The 22,470-nt window shown below is 41.2% G+C and overlaps 1 protein-coding gene across 6 annotated transcripts in view; it reads right to left on the bottom strand.

The window, feature by feature from the left end:
- Positions 1 to 22,470, bottom strand: part of LOC115179663 (nck-associated protein 1-like) — a 65,812-nt gene that overhangs the window by 18,625 nt on the left and 24,717 nt on the right. For 4 of the 6 annotated variants that reach the window (XM_029741322.1, XM_029741317.1, XM_029741318.1 and 1 more), the window contains 12 exons: positions 22,345 to 22,435; positions 21,993 to 22,130; positions 21,631 to 21,679; positions 21,015 to 21,171; positions 20,793 to 20,819; positions 17,208 to 17,264; positions 17,006 to 17,102; positions 16,553 to 16,659; positions 13,597 to 13,729; positions 13,398 to 13,479; positions 13,208 to 13,266; positions 3,630 to 3,775 (listed from right to left, as the gene is read on the bottom strand). In XM_029741322.1, coding sequence (XP_029597182.1) covers positions 3,630 to 3,775; positions 13,208 to 13,266; positions 13,398 to 13,479; positions 13,597 to 13,729; positions 16,553 to 16,659; positions 17,006 to 17,102; positions 17,208 to 17,264; positions 20,793 to 20,819; positions 21,015 to 21,171; positions 21,631 to 21,679; positions 21,993 to 22,130; positions 22,345 to 22,435 — 1,143 coding nt within the window. The remainder of the gene's footprint in view (positions 1 to 3,629; positions 3,776 to 13,207; positions 13,267 to 13,397; positions 13,480 to 13,596; positions 13,730 to 16,552; positions 16,660 to 17,005; positions 17,103 to 17,207; positions 17,265 to 20,792; positions 20,820 to 21,014; positions 21,172 to 21,630; positions 21,680 to 21,992; positions 22,131 to 22,344; positions 22,436 to 22,470) is intronic. The other 2 variants (XM_029741320.1, XM_029741321.1) reach the window with 1 other exon arrangement.

The raw sequence follows: 22,470 nt of genomic DNA, 5'->3' as shown, positions 1-22,470 counted from the left end.
TAATGTTGCTGCTCGCTGTTGTTATTTTACTGCTGCTCTTACCACTGCTCTTTAATTATTTGTTCTTTAATAATTCTTCTTAAAAACTGCATTGTTGGTTATACGGGATCGGTCATCCAGGGGACGGACACGCTAATGTGTTTAGCATGACTTGTAAGTGACAAGGACATTTCCCAGGGCATAGACATGTCTTATATGGGGAGAAAGCTTAAATTCTTATTAATCAAACTGCACTGTCCAATTTACAGTAGCTATTACAGCAAAAAAAATACCATGCTGTTTGAGGAGAGTGCACAACAACAAAACTTTTCACGGTAACTGGTTTGGTGACATTCACCTCTGAAGGTAAATACTGTACTTACAGTCAGTCATCTTGCTCTGATTTGTCATCCTGAGGGTCCCAGAGATAAAATGTAACAGTTTTGTTTGATAAAATCAATTTTTATATTCAAATGTAGGAACTGGGTTCTACAGTTGGAACCCCTGCTGTGTTTGCTGCACCCCCATCTAGATGTGTGAAGGTTAGTGTCTTTTCTGTAGGGAAGCTAATTATCCATAATTTATGACATTCCTGGGAGTGTGTAAACTTACATTTTGTATTACCATATCATTTTTTAATAATGGCTTCTCTTGCATTTCAAATATGGAACATTTTTCTTCTTAATTATTTTTTACCAGATTTTACCAGATAATGGGTTAAATTCTCCAACATTCATTTCACATTTCCACAAACCTCAGTTTTTCCTTTCAAATGGTATCAAGAATATGCATATCCTTTCTTCAGGTCCTGAGCTACAGGCAGTTAGAGTTGGGTATGCCATTTTAGGCGAAAATTGAAAAAAAGGCCTGATCCTTAAGAGGTTTTAAGGGCTTGTAGGTAAGCATTTCACTGTAAGGTCTACCTACACCTGTTGTATTCGGCGCATGTGACAAATAACATTTAATTTGATGAGCACTCGTGCAGCAGCATTGCTCAGGCTATTAGGCAAAGACTAGTAACATATATATATATATATATTTTTTTAAATACATTATTTTCAATTTCTTTAGACCTGTCAAAACAAAATTATAATGATTTCTGTTTTATGGATTTTGTTCTTGAACTAGTGGTTTTTCGTTTTTACTTATAGCCTACAGTAACAAACTAATAAATGCTATTATATTCTAATGTTACCTTAACACCTTCATAAACACAACCAAATTATTATTCTTCCGATTGCATATATGACATGTATTTATTAGACTGTTAGAATGCTGACCCGTCATTGGCTGGAGGGTATGCGTATGCTAATGGAGCCCCTGACAACATTCTCTAGCGGATACTTATAGGCTAAAAGGCCTGGCAGTTCTGGTGTGAAAGGAGGAAGAATTTACCCAGGTCTACATCTGTTTAAAGTGCAATCAAAATAATGAGCTGGAGGATAGGATGATCACGCTTCAAGGAGACTGAAGAGTAGACTGAATTATCACCAAGAGGCTTCTAGAGTGAATGCGGCAATGAATATACACTCTCCCTTGGGGTGGATCTGCCATTGAGACAGACCGGGACAAAAACTATGGAGGTCGACTTCCCAAACATACCGCTACACAACGGCGTTCCGACCAGCTCTACCCCAATGCCATCTAGCCAGTCCCAGCACTCAGTGACATTCACCGGTAAAGGTAAAAGCTGAAGGAAAGGTAGAAGAACGAGCCACTGACCACAAGCACAATCTGAGCTGTTCCTGGCCAATCAATTTCAGCCTGGAAATTCCACTCCCACAGTAGGATTCTCAAAAAGGAAGTCCGGAGTCCCCAGTGTAAGTAATGAGTGGTCCACTTCTCCCAGTCTGCTGAGGGCTTTGAGAACACCCAATGTGAGTCCAAGGCCCCCCACCCTCGGCCCCAAACTCCAGCGATTTTTGAAATGGGTGAGCAGCAGGAGGAGCTTCATCTGCTCCAGCTGGAAGGAATCGTCCTCCATGAAGCACAGGGCTCTGCAAACCTGTTCCTGGAGAGCTACCGTCCTATAGGTTTTCACTCTGGGGTTGGAGCAAAAACCTACAGGAGGGTAAGCTCTCCAGGAACAGGATTGGAGACCCCTGATCTAGCATCATTGCTGAAACCTCCATGGTTTGTCATGTTGCCGTCCCAGATGCAAGTACTCTTTATTACCTGGGGGTGCGCATGATGGATTTACAAGAACTGTTCCCAACCATCAAAATTCATGTCAAGTGAGTGAAAGCAGAAAAGCTCAAATCCATTTTCAAAACAGCTTATCGAGACCATACAGGATCCGGGTAAACAACCCATATTCTCCGGTCCTATTCCTTCTGCGCATTGGAACTGCGAGAAATTCAGCCGTAAGTGATCTCTACATGTTTAGCTAAGAAACCATTGTAGATCTATTTCCACCAAATGAAAATGGATCCAGACTGCTATCACCAACATTTGCTCAGTACTAAGAGCTGTTAGGCTTACTCGAGCAAGAACCCTCACTAACACTTATTTTATTCCATGTCCTCGCTTGAGGTACAGTTTTATACAATCTTATATCTATAACAGGAAAAAATGTGTGCTTATCAAATGTAGTTTCCTCAATATTAAGAAAGGAGTGCCGCGGGGGTCAATTTTGGGCTCCGTTCTTTTCACTATTTATAGACAAATTTTATATATATCTTAAAACCTGTAAAAATCATCTCTATAAGCAGATAGTTATTTACACCTTTGCCCCCTCAGTACAGCAGGCCATTCATGACTTTCAACCTTATATTGACTCAATAAAAATTGCTTACTGATCTTAAACTAGTGCTTAATCCTAATAAAACCAGGTTTATGTTGTTCTCTGGGTCTCGTAATATTGACCCTGAGGACCTGCGTATTTGCACATTGAAGGGAACCCAAATTGAGCAAGTTCCCCATTATAGGTACTTGGACTGACAATGAGCTATTTTTTTAAAACACACATTGAAAAGCAGATCATTAAGATTGGTTTCTTTTATAGAAATACATCCTGCCTCAATTTTAAAAGTAGGAGGAAGGTTGTTCAAGCATCTCTTCTCCCAGTACTTGATTATGGTGATATAATCTACATTCACACGGCAGTCTCTGTTTTAAAATCTTTAAATTCAGCACTGCGTTTTATTACTGGGGACAATTTCTGTACACATGACTGCATTTTGTATAGTTTTGTTGGCTGGGAGTCTCTGACTACCAGAAGTTTCCAGCATTGGATGCTTTTTAATATGAAGCGTTTTTTCAGAGACTCCCCCACCTCACGCAATAATTGGAGATCCAGCTAATTTTCAGACCCGCTCTTGGACTGGCTGGTTCTGGAGGTCCCACGGGTCTCCACTGAGAGGGGGAAAAATACTTTTAGTTTTTATACCCCTAGCTCATGGAATAGCCTTGAGGCCATTGCTAGTCTGCATTGGACAGATTAGATCAAGTTTAAGGACGGTGATATGTGAGACTTGTGTTTGTTTTGAATAATCTTGTTGTACAGATATTGTCATTGTATTACATTTTATTGTGTATGTACATGCTTGCACAGCTCCCTTCTATATGAGACCCTGGTATCAATGCTGACCTACCCTGTATGAACAAAATGAAATATGTATATATTTTCTGTCTGTCGGGTTATGTATTACCAGAAGATGGAAATGTCTGAGGTTTCCACCAACATCTCCACCAGGGAGTCCACCATCTTGGTGTGGAATATGATGGTGTTCATCATCTTGCCCAGTTCACGGTGGTCAGCGATACCCAGAGAGGCTTTTGACACACTAGTGTAGGCCTGGAGAGAGCGAGAGAGACAGACAACAGTTTCATCACATCAATCAAAATACCTTGAATTTCAAATCAAAACCATTCTCCATTTCAGGTAGCATCATATTACAGTCTCTCCTACAACTGGTGTTTAACCCCCTAGAGTAGATTGACACGTCAATCTAAGTTACATATCACATCCGGCCGTGATTGGGAGTCCCATAGGGCGGCGCACAATTGGCCCAGCTTCGTCCGGGTTTGGCCGGGGTAGGCCAAATAAGAATTTGTTCTTAACTGACTTGCCTAGTGAAATAATAACGGGAAAAATGGGGATATCATTTTTTTTTTGCATTGGATGAGTCTCAATTCACTGCATCCGCCAGTGTCACACTTCCGCTTCTTGGCCCCATGTTTAATGAGCTGAAATAAAAAATCCCAGAAATGTTCCACTCACACAACAGAGCTTATTTCTCCCAAATGTTGTGCACAAATGTGCATTTCTCCGTAGACAAGATAATCTATCTACCTGACAGGTGTGGCATATGAAGAAGCTGATTAAACAGCATGCTCATTACCCAGGTGCACCTTGTGCTGGGGACAATAAAAGCCCAGTTTAAAATGTGCAGTTTTGTCACACAACACAATGCCACAGATGTCTCAAGTTCTGAGGGAGAGTGCAATTGGCATGCTGACTGCAGGAATGTCCAGTAGAGCCGTTGCCAGACAATTTTATATTCATAAGCTGCCACAAACATTGTTTTAGAGAATTTAACAGTACGTCCAACCGGTCTCACAACCACAAATCACGTGTAACCATGCCAGCCCAGGACCCAGGGTGGTTGGAGTATTTCTGTCTGTAATAAAGCCCTATTGTGGAAAAAAAAACAAATTCTGATTGGCTGGGCCTGGCTGCCAAGTTGGTGGGCCTGGCTGCCAAGTGGGTGGACCTATGCCCTCCAAGGCCCACCCATGACTGCACGCTTGCCCAGCCATGTGAGGGCCTAATGAAACTCAGTAAAATCTTTGAAATTGAATGTGGCGTTTATATTTTTGTTCAGTACATTATGACCAATCTATGGAAAAGGGAGAATCTCACAAACATAATGGTGTTCTCAATTTTGCTCTTCGACTCCCCGTCACAGCTGTTTCATTGTTAAAAGGAATGTTGTTTCATTTAACACCCAAACGGAAGTATGAAGGTCGTTTTGTGCCTATTTAAAAAAAAGGGGTTAAATGTGTGTAAAATATATATATATATACATATATATACACTGCAAATACAGTAAATTCAGACCCCTACACCTTTCCATATTTTGTTACGTTACAGCCTTATTATAAAATGGATTAAAGTTTTTTTCCCCTCATCAATCTACACACAATAGACCATAATGAGGTCCTGAGTGCTCTGTAGCAGGTTTTCAAAAATGATCTCTGTACTTTGCTCTGTTTATCTTTCAGAAGTGACGCTTTGCATTCAGGCCAAAGAGTTCAATCTTGGTTTCATCAGACAAGAGAATCTTGTTTCTCATGGTCAGAGTCATTTAGGGGCCTTTTGGCAAACTCCAAGTAGGCTTTCATATTCCTTTTACTGAGGAGTGGCTTCCATCTGGCCATACTACCATAAAGGTCTGATTGGTGGAGCGCTACAGAGATGGGAGAACCTTCCAGAAGGACAACCATCTCCACAGAGGAACTCTGGAGCTCTGTCAGAGTGAACATCAGGTTCATGGTCACCTCCCTGACCAAGGCCCTTCTCCACCAATTGCTTAGCTTGGCTGGGCTGTCCTGGTGGTTGCAAATTTCTTCCATTTAAGAATGGAGGCCACTGTGTTCTTGGGGACCTTCAATGCTGTAGAAATCTGTCGGTACCTTTCGCCAGCTCTGTGCCTCAACACAATCCTGTCTCGGCGCTCTACAGACAATTCCTTCGACCTCATGATTTGGTTTCTGCTCTGACATGCACTGTCAACTGTGGGACCTTATATAGACAGGTGTGTGCCTTTCCAAATCACGTCCAATAGACTGAATTTACCAAAGGTGGACTCCAAGTTGTAGGAACATCTTAACTTCTCTAGGGTAGGGGGCAGTATTTTCACGGCCAGATGAAAAACGTACCCAAATTAAACGGCCTACTACTCGGGCCCAGGAACTAGAATATGCATATTATAGAAAACCCTCTGACGTTTCTAAAACTGTTTGAATGATGTCTGTGAGTATAACAGAACTCATATGGCAGGCAAAAACCTGAGAAAAATCAAACCAGGAAGTGGGAAATCTGGTGCTTGAAGTCCTTTCAAGTCATTGCCTATCCAACACACAGTGACTTAGGGTTCATTTTGCACTTCCTAAGGCTTCCACTAGATGTCAACAGTCTTTAGAACCTAGTTTCAGGCTTTTGCAGTGAACAGAGAGCGAACAAGAAGGCCGGGAAGTTGGTGTCTCAGGAAAGGACATGAGTTCAATGGCGCGCTTTCACGTGAGGAGGTAGCTGTGTTCCAAAACGTTTTTCAAGACATTGGAATCGTCCGGTTGGAATATTATTGAAGTTTTAAGTTATAAAGGCTCTAAATATTGATGCTATAGAACGTTTGACATGTTTCAACGAACGTAAATATAACTTTTTTTGACTTTTCGTCGTGACATTTTGGCCAAGCTTCCTACATTTGGAGTAGCTTACTGAACGCGCAAACAACAAGGAGGTGTTTGGACATAAATTATGGACTTTATCGAACAAAACAACATTTATTGTGGACCTGGGATTCTTGGAAGTGCCTTCTGATGAAGATCATCAAAGGTAAGTTAATATTTATAATGCTATTGATTTTTGATGACACCAAAATGGCAGGTATCTGTATTGCCTAGTGTATGTTTCTGAGCGCCGTACTCAGATTATTGCAAAGTGTGCTTTCCCTGTGAAGCTTTTTTGAAATCTGTCACAGCGGTTGCATAAAGGAGATGGTTATCTAAAATTCTTTGAATAACAGTTTAATATTTTATCAACGTTTATGATGAGTATTTTTGTAAATTGTTGTGCTGATTCACCGGCAGTATTGGAGGCAAAATATTTTCTGAACATCACGCGCCAATGTAAAATGCTGTTTTTGGATATAAATATGAACTTTATCGAACAAAACATACATGTATTGTCTAACATTGAGTCCTAGGAGTGTCATCTGATGAAGATCGTCAAAGGTTAGTGCTTAATTTTAGCTGAATTTCTGGTATTTGTGACCCCTCTCCTGCTTGGAAAATGGCTGTGTGGTTTTCCTTGTGTTGTACCTGTCCTAACATAATCTAACTTTAAGCTTTCGCCGTAAAGCCTTTTTGAAATCGGACAATGTGGTTACATTAAGGAGAAGTGTACCTTTAAAATGGTGTAAAATAGTCGTCTGTTTCAGAACTTTGAATTATGACATTTTGTTGTTTTGAATTTGGCGCTCTGATTTTTCACTGGCTGTTGAATAGTGTGTCCCACCTCCCCAAGAGAGGTTAAGGATGATCAATGGAAATAGGATGCATCTCAGCTCAATTTCGAGTCTCATTTTCGCTTTGTCATTATGGGGTATTGTCTGTAGATCAAAGAGAGACAGTTAATGAAATACATTTTAGAATAAGGCTCTAACGTAACAAAATGTGAAAAATGTCAAGGAGACTGAATACTTTCCAAATTAACAAATAGCCCTTACACAGCCTGGAGGTGTGTTGGGTCATTGTCCTGTTGAAAAACAAACAATAATCCCACTAAGCGCAAACCAGATGGGATGGCGTATTGCTGTGCTAGCCATGCTGTTTAAATGTGCCTTGAATTCTAATTAAAATCAGAGACACTGTCACCAGCAAGGCACCCCCACACCATCATACCTCCTCATCCATTCTTCACAGTGGGAACCACACATGAGGAGATCATCAGTTCACCTACACTGCTTTTCACAAAGACACAGACAGATTTCCACCAGTCTAATGTCCATTCTTTTCCCAAGCAAGTCTCTTCTTATTGGTGTCCTTAAGTAGTGGTTTCTTTGCAGCAATTCGACTATGCAGGCCTAAATCACGCAGTCTCCTCTCAACAATTGATGTTGAGATGCGTCTGTCACTTGAAATCTGTGAAACATTTGTCTTGTGCGCCGAATACAACAGGTGTAGACCTTACAGTGAAATGCTTACTTACAGGCTCTAACCAATAGTGCAAAAAAGGTATTAGGTGAACAATAGGTAAGTAAAGAAATAAAAACAACAGTAGAAAGACAGTGAAAAACAGTAGCAAGGCTATATACAGTAGCGAGGCTATAAAAGTAGCGAGGCTACATACAGACACCGGTTAGTCAGGCTGATTGAGGTAGTATGTACATGTAGATATGGTTAAAGTGACTATGCATATATGATGAACAGAGAGTAGCAGTATTGTAAAGAGGGGTTGGCGGGTGGCGGACAAAATGCAGATAGCCCGGTTAGCCAATGTGCGGGAGCACTGGTTGGTCGGGCCAATTGAGGTAGTATGTACATGAATGTATAGTTAAAGTGACTATGCATATATGATAGAGAGTAGCAGCAGCGTAAAAGAGGGGTTGGGGGGGGGGGACACAATGCAAATAGTCCGGGTAGCCATTTGATTACCTGTTTAGGAGTCTTATGGCTTGGGGGTAAAAACTGTTGAGAAGCCTTTTTGTCCTAGACTTGGCACTCCGGTACCGCTTGCCATGCAGTAGTAGAAAGAACAGTCTGACTGGGGTCTTTGACAATTTTTAGGGCATTCCTCTGACACCGCCTGGTGTAGGGGGCCTGGACGGCAGGCAGCTTAGCCCCAGTGATGTGTTGGGCCGTAGGCACTAGCCTCTGTAGTGCCTTGCGGTCGGAGGCCGAGCAATTGCCGTACCAGGCAGTGATGCAACCAGTTAGGATGCTCTCGATGTTGCAGCAGTAGAGCCTTTTGAGGATCTCTGGACCCATGCCAAATCTTTTTAGTTTCCTGAGGGGAATAAGCTTTGTTGTGCCCTGTTCACGACTGTCTTGGTGTGTTTGGAACATTCTAGTTTGCTGTTGATAAGGACACCAAGGAACTTGAAGCTCTCCACCTGCTCCACTACAGCCCCGTCGATGAGAATGGGGAAGTGCTCGGTCCTCCTTTTCCTGTAGTCCACAATCATCTCCTTAGTCTTACATTGAGGGATAGGTTGTTATTCTGGCACCACCCTGCCAGGTCTCTGACCTCCTCCCTATAGGCTGTCTCATCGTTGTCGGTGATCAGGCCTACCACTGTTGTGTCGTCTGCAAACTTAATGATGGTGTTGGAGTCGTGCCTGGCCATGCAGTTGTGGGTGAACAAGGAGTACAGGAAGGGACTGAGCACGCACCCCTGGGGGGCTCCAGTGTTGAGGATCAGCGTGGCAGATGTGTTGCTACCTACCCTCACCACCTGGGGGCCGCCCGTCAGGAAGTCCATGATCCAGTTGCAGAGGGAGGTGTTTAGTCCCAGGATCCTTAGCTTAGTGATGAGCTTTGAAGGTACTATGGTGTTGAACGCTGAGCTGTAGTAAATGAATAGCATTCTCACATAAGTGTTCCTTTTGTCCAGGTGGGAAAGGGCAGTGTGTAGTGCAATAGAGATTGCACCATCTGTGGATCTGTTTGGGCGGTATGCAAATTGGAGTGGGTCTAGGGTTTCTGGGATAATGGTGTAGATGTGAGCCATTACCAGCCTTTCAAAGCACTTCATGGCTACGGACGTGAGTGCTACGGGTCTGTAGTCATTTAGGCAGATTGCCTTAGTGTTCTTGGGCACAGGGACTATGGTGGTCTGCTTGAAACATGTTGGTATTATAGACTCAATTGGGGACATGTTGAAAATGTCAGTGAAGACACCTGCCAGTTGGTCAGCACATGCCCGGAGCACACGTGCTGGTAATCCGTCTGGCACCGCAGCCTTGTGTATGTTGACCTGTTTAAAGGCCTTACTCACGTCAGCTACGGAGAGCGTGATCACACAGTCGTCCTGAACAGGTGATGCTCTCATGCATGCCTCAGTGTTGCTTGCCTCAAAGTGAGCATAGAAGTGATTTAGCTCGTCTGGTAGGCTCGTGTCACTGGGCAGCTTGCGGCTGTGCTTCCCTTTGTAGTCTGTAATAGTTTGCAAGCCCTGCCACATAAGACGAGCGTCAGAGCCGGTGTAGTATGATTCAATCTTAGCCCTGTATTGACGCTTTGCCTGTTTGATGGTTCGTCACAAGGCATAGCAGGATTTCTTGTAAGCTTCGGGTTAGAGTCCCGCACCTTGAAAGAGGCAGCTCTACCCTTTAGCTCAGTGTGAATGTTGCCTGTAATCCATGGCTTCTGGTTGGGATATGTACGTACAGTCACTGTGGGGACGACGTCCTCGATGCACTTATTGATAAAGCCAGTGACTGATGTGGTGTACTCCTCAATGCCATCGGAAGAATCCCGGAACATGTTCCAGTCTGTGATAGCAAAACAGTCCTGTAGTTTAGTATCTGCTTCATCTGACCACTTCTTTATAGACTGAGTCACTGGTGCTTCCTGCTTTAATTTTTGCTTGTAAGCAGTAATCAGGTGGATAGAGTTGTGGTCAGATTTACCAAATGGAGGGCGAGGGAAAGTGTTGTACATGTCTCTGTGTGTGGAGTACAGGTGATCTAGAATTTTTTTCCCTCTGGTTGCACCTTTAACGTGTTGATAGAAATTTGGTTGAACTGATTTGAGTTTCCCTGCATTAATGTCTCTGGCCACTAGGAGTGCCGCCTCTGGGTGAGTGGTTTCCCGTTTGTTTATTTCCTTATACAGCTGACTGAGTGCGGTCTTAGTGCCAGCCTCGGTCTGTGGTGGTAAATAAACAGCCACGACAAGTATAGCTGAAAACTCTATGCAAGTAGTGTGGCCTACAATTTTTCACAATATACTCTACTTCAGGCGAGTATAATCTAGAGACTTCCTTAGAAGTCGTGCACCAGCTGTTTATAAATATGCACAGACCGCGCCCCCCCCCCCCGTCTTACTGGAGTGTGCTCTTCTATCTTGCCGGTGCAGTGTATATCCCGCTAGCTGAATATCCATTTCGTCATTCGGCCACGATTCTGTGAAACATAGGATATTACAGTTTTTGATGTCCCGTTGGTAGGATATTCGTGATCATACCTCGTCTAATTTATTGTCCAATGATTGCACGTTGGCGAGTTATATTGACGTTAACGGCAGCTTTCCCACTCGCCTTTCTGCAGGTCCTCACGAGGCATCCCGCTCTGTGTCCTCTGTGCTTGCATTTCTTCCTCTTGCAAATAATGGGGATGTTGGCCCTGTCGGGTGTTTGGAGAATGTCCTGTGCGTCTTGCTTGTTGGAGAAAAAATCTTTGTCTAATCCGAGGTGAGTGATCGCTGTCCTGATATCCAGAAGCAATTTTTTGCCGTAAGATACGGTTGCAGAAACATTATGTACAAAATAAGTTACAAATAACGCAAAAAACAGCAACACATAATAGCACAATTGGTTGGGCGCCCGTAAAACTGCTGCCATTTCTTCCGGCGCCAATTTACTTAGGCTGCAATTTCTGAGGCTGGTAACTTATCCTCTGCAGCAGAGGTAACTCTGGGTCTTCCTTTCCTGTCGCGTTCCTCATAACAGCCAGTTACATCATAGCCAATGATGGTTTGAACCTGAAGCAAGGATATGCATATTCTTGATACCATTTGAAAATGAACACTTTGAAGTTTGCAGAAATGTGAAATTAATGTAGGAAAACACATTAGATCTAGTAAAAGATAATACAAAGAAAAAAACATGCAATTTCAATTTTTTGGTTTTGTTCCGTCATCTTTGAAATGCAAGAGAAAGACCATTTATATTTTGGCCACTAGATGGCAGCAGTGTATGTGCAAAGTTTTAGACTGATCTAATGAACCATTGCATTACTGTTCAAAATGTTGTATCAATACTGCCCAAATGTGCCGAATTGGTCAATTGATACATTTTCAAGTACATAAATATAGAGAACATCCAAAAATGATATGGTAATAAAAAATGTAAGTTTATACACTCCCAGGAATGTCATAAATGATGGATAATTAGCATCTCTACAGAAAATACACTAACCTTCACATCTAGGGGCAGACAGAGCAGGGGTTCAAACTGTAGAACCCAGTTCCTACATTTTAATATAAAAATTGATTTTAATCAAACAAAACTGATGCTACATTTTATCTCTGGGACCCTCGTGATGACAAAACAGCAAGATTACTGAATTTAAGTACATTATTTACCTTCAGAGGTGAATGTACCAAACCAGTTGCTGTGATAAAGGTTTTGTTGTGCATGCTCCTCAAACAATAGCATGGTATTTTTTCACTGTAATAGCTACTGGAAATTGGACAGTGCAGTTAAATTAAAAAGAATGTAACCTTTCTGCCAATATATGACATGTCTATGCCCTGGGAAATGTACTTGTTATTTACAACGTCATGCTAATCACATTAGCTCAACCGTACCGTGGGTGGGGACACACCGATCCCATAGAGGTTTTAAAGTAATGATGGACTGTCATTTCTCTTTGCTTATTTGAGCTATTTGGTCTTTTACAAAATAGGGCCATCTTCTGTATACCACCCCTACCTTGTCACAACACAACTGATTGGCTCAAACGCATTAAGGAAATAAATTCCACAAATTAACTTTTAACAAGGCACACCTGCGAATTGAAATGCATTCCAGGTGACTACCTCATGAAGCTGGTTGAGAGAATGCCAAGAGTGTGCAACGCTGTCATTATGGCAAAGGGTGGCTACTTTGAAGAATCTCAAATATAAAATATTTTTAGGTTACTACATGATTCCATGTGTGTTATTTCATAGTTTTGATGTCTTCACTATTATTCTACAATGTACAAAATAGTACAAATAATGAAAAACCCTTGAATGAGTATGTGTGTCCAAACTTGACTGGTACCGTATATTTTTTTTTTTATACCTAAAGGGGTCCTAAAGTTCTAAACCAAATAGCTAAATGATCCATATTATGACCAACTTAAAACAATTCCATGTCAGTTCAGCAATCCCCCCTACCCCAAAGTTTTATATTGCAAAGAATTAAGGGGGCAAAAACCACCGTTTATGTGCTGTAAATGCTGCAAACTAGCATAACGTAACTTTTGTTCAATTTATGTTGCTCTCGAAACATTTCACTCGCTAAATAGCGGCCAAATCACTAGCTGTACCCCCCTATCGAATACGGCATGTAGCAGATTGTTTACAAATAGACATATTCATAGGGACAGCTTCCCAGACACAAATTAAACCTAATACTAGTCTAAAAAGCACTTTCAAAGGAGATTCTAATCTGGGTCCAAAAAACTGGCCCATAAGGGTATAACTAGGGTAGCATAGAGTTATTGAGCTTTGTAATAAGAGGACTGTTTTTGTTATGGCTACCATAGCCAGCCCTGGGCTGGCAGTGGCTTACCTGTAGACGAAACCAGTCAAGTCTCATGCCCCGGAAATCAAACACGTCTCCGTCCTCCACTGCAACACAAGCACAAACACTCATATCCTGATGTCAACATTCGCACCTACCACAGTGTCTATACATAAAGCAACACTTGGGAAGGAGGTAGTGGCAGGCAGGCGAGTATCGTAAGTGTCAGGCTGAATACCTTGCTTCACACTGAGGGAGGTCATGGTGTTCACAAAGGAGGACATGATGATGGACTCATCCTCAGGGCAGACGGAGAGGTTCTGGAAGGGGAGATCTACGTGTCACTGTCTTGTTGTTGCAGAATGTTGTTGAATGCAAAAAACTTGAATGCGTGTGTCAGCGTGCACATGTTAATGTGTGTATGGGGGGGGTCTCACCTGCACAAGCTCGTTGAGAATCACAGCGTCAAAGCCGGACAAGTACTGCACATAGTACCGTTGCATTACGGGACCATACTTCCTGATGTGTGCCCGGAGCTCCTCCATGTAGAAGATGAGCTCTGCAACATGCCTGAAAAGCAACAAGAGAAAATGAGAAGTCAGGGGTGTATTGATTGGTGAACACTGAAGCAAAATAAGTGTTTCTTATGGAACAAGTTCAGGTTAGTCTAAGGCAGCCAAGCCATACGCAAGAGTATTTCAACTTTAGGAAATCAGTCGGATTTTATCTTACTGCTGTTGACAGTAGTAATTGTAGAAGGCACAAGGTGCAATTTCAAAATGTTGTATTGCATGGGCAGTTTTCCTCATTACGTTTGTCACTGACAGACCTTGAAGAGCTATTTATAACCGGTCAGAAATGTTCAGTTGATCACCTACTAGCCCATGTTAGGTAGGTAGGTAAGTAAGGCTAACCAGCCATCTAAATCTTGTAGTTATTATGGCCAGATTACGTGCCCAGGGGCCTCGACCCCAAGGGGGCCCCATTTATTTAAAAAAAAAATTGATTTATTAGGATCGCCATTAGCCGACGCCAATGGTGACAGCTAGTCTTACTGGGGTCCGACATATAACAAAAAATACATTAGGCAAAATAATTTTCAATTTACACACTACATGTTAATGTTTTTAAATGTGTGTGTATGCGTCGATCAGTCACACATACATGTCAGTACATACACACAACAAGTAGGTCACAAGTGGGAGAGGCGTTGTGCTGTGAAGTGTTGATTTATTTGTTTTTTGAAACCAGGTTTTCTGTTCACTTGCACTATATAAGAAGGGAGTTCCATGCTCTTCTGGCTCTTTAAAATACTGTACGTGTCCTTGAATTTGTTCTGGACCTTGGGACTGTGAAAAGACCGCTGGTGGCATGTCTGGTGGGATAAGTGTATGTGTCAGTGCTGTGTGCAAGTTGACTATGCAAACAATTTGGAAGTTCCAACACAATGTTTACTATAAAAACAAGAAGTGACACAGTCAGTCTTTCCTCAACTCTTAGGCAAGAGAGACTGTCATGCATAGTATTAATATCAGCCCTCTGATTACAAATGAGTCGCAAGACGTGTCGCTCTGTTCTGGGCCAGTTGCAGCTTAACTATGTCTTTCTTTGCAGCACATGACCAAATGTGTTTTTATTTAACTAGTCAAGTGAGTTAAGAACAAATTCTTATTTACAATGATGGCCTGGGCCAATTGTGCGTTGCCCTATGGGATTCCCGATCACGGCCGGTTGTGATACAGCCCGGGATTGAACCGGGTCTGTAGACCCCTGCGCCACTTGGGATCCCAATAATCAAGATCCGATCAAACTAGAGCCTGCAAGACTTGCTTTGTGGAGTGTGGTGTCAAAAAAGTAGAGCATCTCTTTACTAAGAACAGACCTCTCCCCATCTTCACAACCACTGAATCTATATGTTAAGACCATGACAGTTTACAATCTAAGGTAACAAGTAATTTAGTCTCCTCAACTTGTTCAACAGTCACACAATTCATTACCAGATTCAGATGAAGTCTAGAACTTAGGGAATGATTTGTATCAAATACAATCCTCTTAGTTTTAGAAATGTTTAGGACCAGTTTATCACTGGCCGCCCATTCCAAAACAGACTGCATCTCTTTGTTAAGTGATTCAGGGACTTCATTAGCTGTGGTTGCTGATGCGTATATGGTTGAATCATCAGCATACATGGACACACATGCTTTGTTTAATGCCAGTAGCAGGTCATTGGTAAAAATAGAAAAGAGTAGAGGGACTTGAGAGCTGCCCTGGGGCATTACATGTTTGACATTAGAGAAGCTTCCATTAAAGAAAACCCTCTGAGTTGTATTAGATAGATTGCCATATCGTGGATTCAGAGCTGAGAACAGTTCTAGCATACTAACAAAACTTTATCTTTAGCAAAGTGTTAGGTTCTTATTTTTCAGAGTAAATTACCCACGGTCACTAGAGAAGCTTTAACCAAGTTTAATTCTTCCCAAAGGTTCTGTACAGCTGTAATCAGACAGCAAAAAATGTCTCTCCATTGGTTATATACATCTGACTTAAAACACTCCCTCTCTCCAATCCTTAGTTTATGCCCAAGAGAAAAAAGGTAACCAGATACTAACCCTGATTACTCCCTTAAGGGGAACTGACCTCACCCCTCACCTCCTGACCTCAACCCCTCCTTCACCTAATCCACAGATATCCATCTGTCTTCCCTATATCAACACATCGCTCTCCTCCATCAGACACATTCCAAAGCCCTCTGGCTTTCTACAGATTGTCTATTCAAGGCTTCTTCTCTATCATTTATGTAATATCTCAATGTTCAAAGTTGTTTAGCCGATTCCAACAAAAGTAAAAAGGGATGTTCCATAGTTTGAATAGAGAAGTATATCAAGTCAATTTTGTCAACTTTTCTGCTGTCTGTGATGATGGAACCAACCTCTTAGCACTGCTGCTGTTGATGCTTCATTCAATGGGTGCAGTTACAACATGTAGGTAAGGCAGGTCAGGATTGTTTGTGATTGGTAGATAACTTTTTGAAACATGGTGCATGTGCTGTGAAGCAGTTGAGGTGTGCTTTGGTCGATTATGGGCTGACGGAGTCAATCCAGATGTGTGAGATGCCGCAAATGCTGATGTTATAACAAAAAACGCTCATAAAAATGTGCTACCCGTGATACAGGCATTTCCTATTACACTCAAAAACATTTGCAAATGAATTGCCAAAGCACGATTTATCGCCCACCGCTACCTTAGTCTAACCTCATTTTGGCTGTTTGCTTTCGTTTGGTTCCTAGTGAATACATCCCAGGTGAGGATTTCATATAAGCAAACCACTATCCATTTGAAGCTAAAAATCTGCATTATCCCCCACAGATGGTTTGTACCGTTAATACAGCTTACTTGTCAATGAAGTCATCTGTGCTTTTTTTCTGTATGTTGTCTGCATGGCGGAGGAGCCAGATGATCTCGTCCCGGGCGAAAGAGAGAGCCATGAACACAAAAAGAGCCTGTGGAAAAACAACATGGCCTTTAGACTCAGACATCCTATTACACTGTCACACAAAAAGGGAAGGGAACACAGATGCAAAACACATGAATTGAGGAGCAAACTGAAGTGAAGAGGAAATTCAGCAACTCTTGGAGGACAGTGGAAGTTGATCAAAATAAGCCTTTATCAACTTCCACTGTCCTCCAAGTTTTGCTGAACTTCCTCTTCAGACTATCACACATAACATAGATAACATGTGTTATTTATTGAAGATGACTTGTTAGTGACAGAAGCAAATTGCACACTTATTCAACAATAATGACAATACATATCCATCGACAGATTAAAAAAGGGGATATTTTTACCTTTGGGCCCAGCAGTCCAGGCTGGTCAGACAGAACTGTGGCCAACTCTTTCAGGGCAGACCTAAGAAACTTGCGCCTTTCTCTATGCATGGATCCACTGCAATGAATGCAAAATTAATGTTTTATTGATTTAGCATGATGAACATTCTATTGCAAGGCAGTATAAAAAAACTACTGGGGACAATGAAGACGATATACTTACGCTTGCGATAGTGCTTGTTCTTTGCATTCTTTGATGTCATTTAGACGTTTATTGTAGCTGGAAAACAACGGACGTTGTTAAAATGATGGAAGGTGAAGGGAGACTTCTGTACACATTTACTAAGGTACTTTTATTTTGTGAAAATGTCTCACACACACGTTCTCAAGGCTCCAATTACAGTACAACAACAAAATGTGTCTGAATTCATTTATTAAGTCTCTCTCTCTTTGCAAAGGTACTTGGTTCTTACATGGACTAGTTACTCGGCTATGATCAAAAATACACTCTGCCCTTGAAACTAATGCCTGAGTTCAAAGTTGCAGCTAGCAGTCTTTCCACACTGAGCTTTCAGAAGAGAAAGTTTGGATTTACGCAGCAGTGAGTTGACACTTGACTTAGAATTCAACAGTCCTGTCGTTTGTGCTAATTTGATGACAAAACTGGCAGATTCATTGCCAGTACTGGTTGAGAAGATTTCAAAATCAAGGATCAACCCACCAGGAAAAAACATGTTGAATCAATGTTCTAACAACATCATCTTTTGTCACATTTTAATGTTACGTTTTAGTTGACCATTCTGGTCCCACTTTAAATACAGCTGATAACGACTTCATAAACACTACATAAATGTGTTTCAAATCATCTATAACTGTATGTCATGTTTTATAAAGGGTTCATAAATGTGGCATAACAGTGTGATGTAACCCACTGTCAAATATGACAAACCTGTGCTTTATAAAGGGTGGCAAAAGTACTGCTTAATAAAGGCCTTATGAATCATTAAATTGAGCCTTCAAAAAGCATTTATAAGCATGTCAAGTATCTTGGTAGAGCATTGCAACGCCAGGACAGTGGGTTCGATTCCCGGGACCACCCATAAGTAAAAATGTATTCACACATGGCTAAGTCGCTTTGGATAAAAGCGCCTGCTAAATGTAATATTTTATTATTACTCTTAAACATTTATTGGATGGCCCAACTTCTTTCCCTCTTGGGTGCATAGTCAATATTGGACCTGACCTCAGCTTTCCCCAAAAAGCCGTGCTGCAGGATGACAGCACATATGCAGCAAAAAAACTTTGGTGAGGCCTTTGAAAGTCTACTGCATTTTTTCCCCAAAGTACACTTCCTCAGTTTGGTTTTTCCAGGTTTTGGATTTCCCCCATTTTTTCAGGTTTTCCCCCAGTTTGGCAACACTTTTTAAATATAAACATATTTCATTTTATGTACTCACAACAATGCTTTTGAGGTCTGTGAAAAATCTTACAAAATTTGATTTGAGTGTAGTTGCCCTCTTACATCTAGACGTTCCGCTAGCATATATATATATATATATATATATATATATAAATAAATAACCCTACAGAGTACTCCCTACAATACTTTCACTGCGGTACCCAGAATAGTTTTTGTTCTATAAGCCAATATGCATTCCATATACAGTGATTCGCATTGGGGGCATTTATATGACCTTGGAACATGTTTTAAAACACACATTTAATAAAAAGGTCACTTAAATATGACAATTATTTTTCATTTAACATTAATAAATACAGGTTGTTGACACATACTATTACGTGGGGGACTTTTATTTAGCAAATTTCCAAATTTGTGACCACAAAGTTCTTTTTTTAGTGTTGGTGACGAGTCGCTGATCATAGGATGAGTTCACAAATCAATTGTGGTTCCACCGGACAGCGAAAAACAAGCAAGTTAACCTTAATTTATTGTAATTTAAATTTTGCTTGTAATAGTTAAGTGTTGGAGTTTGATTTCATACTGTAGCGACCTGTCGTTATTTCAAATAATTTTGAAATTTTGTTAGCTAGCAGGCTCAGCTAAACAAATTCCCTTAGATACATCCACATCTCATAATCATGTCATGCGATTTGTAAATGAAAAAGGAATATAATAATACGAATCGAATGGAGATTCCCATCACCCCATTTAGAGTTTCTGGCGAAGCACAGAAATGTTCTTATCCAGATGGTGACAAAGGCATTTCCTAACAGACATGCTAACTTACTTTGTTGTTATTTTTAAGGTTGGAACCAGCATGCAGTACCTCCAGCAGGCAGAGAGGCAAGAACCGTTCGTCCGCCGGCTCAGGGACAAACTACACTACTGTGTAATGTTCAATGTAATTGATTTGCTGGACTTTTTGAAACGTTATGTATTTGTATTGTTTTAAAATGTACAAATAATAGGAAATGTATGGTTTAAACAGGTCTTTCATGTTGATTTGTTTTAGCTGTGAGTGATAATACATTTGTGTTTACATCATTAAGCCTTTATGTATATGTTATGAATGACCAAAGGTGTTTGACTTTAAATGAAGTACAGCGTCATGCGATATAGAGTCTTTATGGATGTGTTATGAATGACCAAAGTTTGAAGTGAGACACCTAAGTATTACAGGACACTACATAAAGTGTCTAATATGTTATTAAAGTTCTCCTGATTTATGAAGGCGCTCTCGTGATCCACAGGTTACTGTAGGGTGAGAGAGGTATTTAAATGGGTGGATGGACCTGCAAAGCTTGTGTGTGCCAGAGCCAAGATGATTTAGCATAGTCCAACCTGAGACCACCGCACCAGGTATTCCTCTTCTGTTCCCATGCTGGAGACCAGGGCTTGATTACAACCGGTTACAATGGTGCCAACCTTTTGTGGATGATCTTTCAGCGGGGTAATGGGTGAATGTGTCAAAGACCTGATGGGCCCAACACTGTGCGGTATGGCTTGTTTTTGTTGTATGCGTGTTTGTGTACGGAGGAACATGTAACTTGGTTGCAGAAGAAAGCCACTTTCAATTTCTTTAGGTTAGGTGCTTTCATCAAGGTAAGTGTTTCTTGGTGTAACGTCATCCCCAGGCTATTGCACAAACAGCACATATAAGCCTGGGATATCAACCATTCAAAGCTGGTCTTTGTGGAAGTGACCATAGAATTCTATAGGAGTGACCTTACTGAGTAAAGTATTTGTCATCGTCACTAGTTAATACTATAAAAAAAGTAATAATTATGGCTAAACCCAACCCATTTCCACAATTTATCTTCTTAAAATTGCATTTTAAACTAATGAAGGCCAAGTTTGATTTGAGAGGAAGTGTCTGGGAACGAGATTGTGTAATGTGACTAACATGACTTCACAAGCATTTTGCTACACCCACAATAACATCCGCTAAATATGTGTATGTGACCAATACAATTTGATTTGAATTTGATTTGACTTTAGAGTGTATTCTAACTGACCCAACCTGTCACCCTTTATAAAGCAAATGTTTATCATATTCTACATAGTGGGTTATGTCATACTTGACAATGGTGATTGTCAGTTATACCACATTTATGAACCCTTTATAAAGCATGATATGTGACTATAGATACTTTGAAACACATGTCGTGCTTATGAAGGCATTATGAAGGCTTTATGAAGCCTTTATGAGCTGAATGTCATTTAACTAAAACTTAACCTAAAACTACAAAAAAACTTACAGTATAAAAAACGTATCAAAACTAACAAACAGGACTGTAAACTAAAATTAAACTTAACTTAAATGAAAAGTGAAAATAGTATAATAACCTTGGTACAGATGACTTTGGAATGATACTTCAAATTCAGCATGAACAAAAAACAAAACAAAATAATTTAAGGGTTTAATATGTATTTACTACTTGTATCAGTCAGAAAACAAAACAATTACAAGACATACTTCATGAATCCTCCTGCAGCTCCTCATAAGAAAGACATTGAGAGTGGTGTATTCTGAGTGGTTTGAGGGTGGTGTGTTGGCGAGCGGCTTACCCACGGATGTTGACGAACAGGTCCTCACAGGCCTTGTGGATGTGAAAGACCTCATCCCTGAAGAGACAGAGGCAGGTGCTGCTCTGGAGGGCCAGCTTCCACAGGCTCAGCGCTGCTGGGTCAGTATTCAGCACCGCGTGGCACAGGACGAACCCGACTAGTGGAGGGACGGGTTAGTACTGTAAAAACTGCTGAATGCTGCTCTACAATTGCAAATATAGTAATATAGTACATTTTTCACTGAGACCCACCTGAAGCATTTTAATATTTCTTGTGACTGTTATAAAATAAGTTAGTTTTAAGTAAGCAATCCTTGGACAAGTAAAGCCTTAGGGGCAAGAGCCTAACTCTGTTAATGTAGCACGAGACAGATTGATGTACAAGTAAACCCCTTGGACAGTACACTAATCTGTCGCAAGGCCTTACCCCCAATCAATCTCCTTATTGAGGAGTGCCAAGCAGAGGCATGAAGTCCCATGCTTTGGTATGACTTGACCAGGGATCGAACCCCCAACCATCCAATCTCAGGGCAGACGCTAAGCATAAGTCCAAAATGAATCCTCCCTGAACAATTCGGAAAAAAAACTTAACACAATAACTTGAGCAGTAAACTTACACACAATCCATTTCTCCATACAGTCTAAGGAGAGGTATTCACAGGGCATCTAGAACAGAGACCAGAGATTTGTCAGGATGAATTCACAGATGAAGTTTGAACTGAAAATATATTATTGGACTGCTAATAATGTGGACTATAAAAACAGCTTGTCCAAAACATCTATGAACACAATTTTCCAAACAGTAGAGCTGGCTAATACATTTACAGAATGAGTAGAATAAATGGGAGAACACATGGCATGTCAACCAGATAAGGTGTTGGATGGGTGAGAGGTGTTAACTGATTGGTGTGAAGGTGGGTTTAGAAGCAGTTTAGTTGTAGTAGGGGCTTAGGAAAGTGACTGGGCAGTAGGCACTGACTGTGTCTGACTGGGCTGGGTTGAGCATGGTACTGGGGGCGCTAATCAGGCTCAGAAGCTGGGCATTCCTCCACTGGTCTGCGGACAGGTTCCTCCTGGGGTAGACCATCTGCAGCGAGATGAGTGCGTCTGACAAAGACTATCGCCATCGGAACAGAAAGAGAAGGAGATAAATTGGAGGTATTTCTGGGTGCATAATCATTTCTATAGGTATTTACTTGCTAGTGAATAGGAAATTGTGGACATTTCTTACATGATGCTATCTGTGCCGTGTATGTAAAACAGTGCTATCCATTTTTATTTTGTATATTAGTGTTACTGAGGAATATATTCACAGATGTCTTGTGTCTCACCTTCCCATGAGGGACAAACTCTTCCATCATCTTTTTTAGAGGATTCTCATAGTCCACGATCATTTGGCCCAGCCTTGGGTATTCCCTGTCACTGGTTGCGGAGAAGAGGGGAAAAAAAGTCAAAAG

The sequence above is a fragment of the Salmo trutta genome, chromosome 39, assembly GCF_901001165.1.
Source record: "Salmo trutta chromosome 39, fSalTru1.1, whole genome shotgun sequence".
Classification (NCBI taxonomy): domain Eukaryota; kingdom Metazoa; phylum Chordata; class Actinopteri; order Salmoniformes; family Salmonidae; genus Salmo; species Salmo trutta.
Note: the sequence above shows the minus strand (reverse complement) of the source record. Positions and strands in the feature narration are given on the sequence as shown.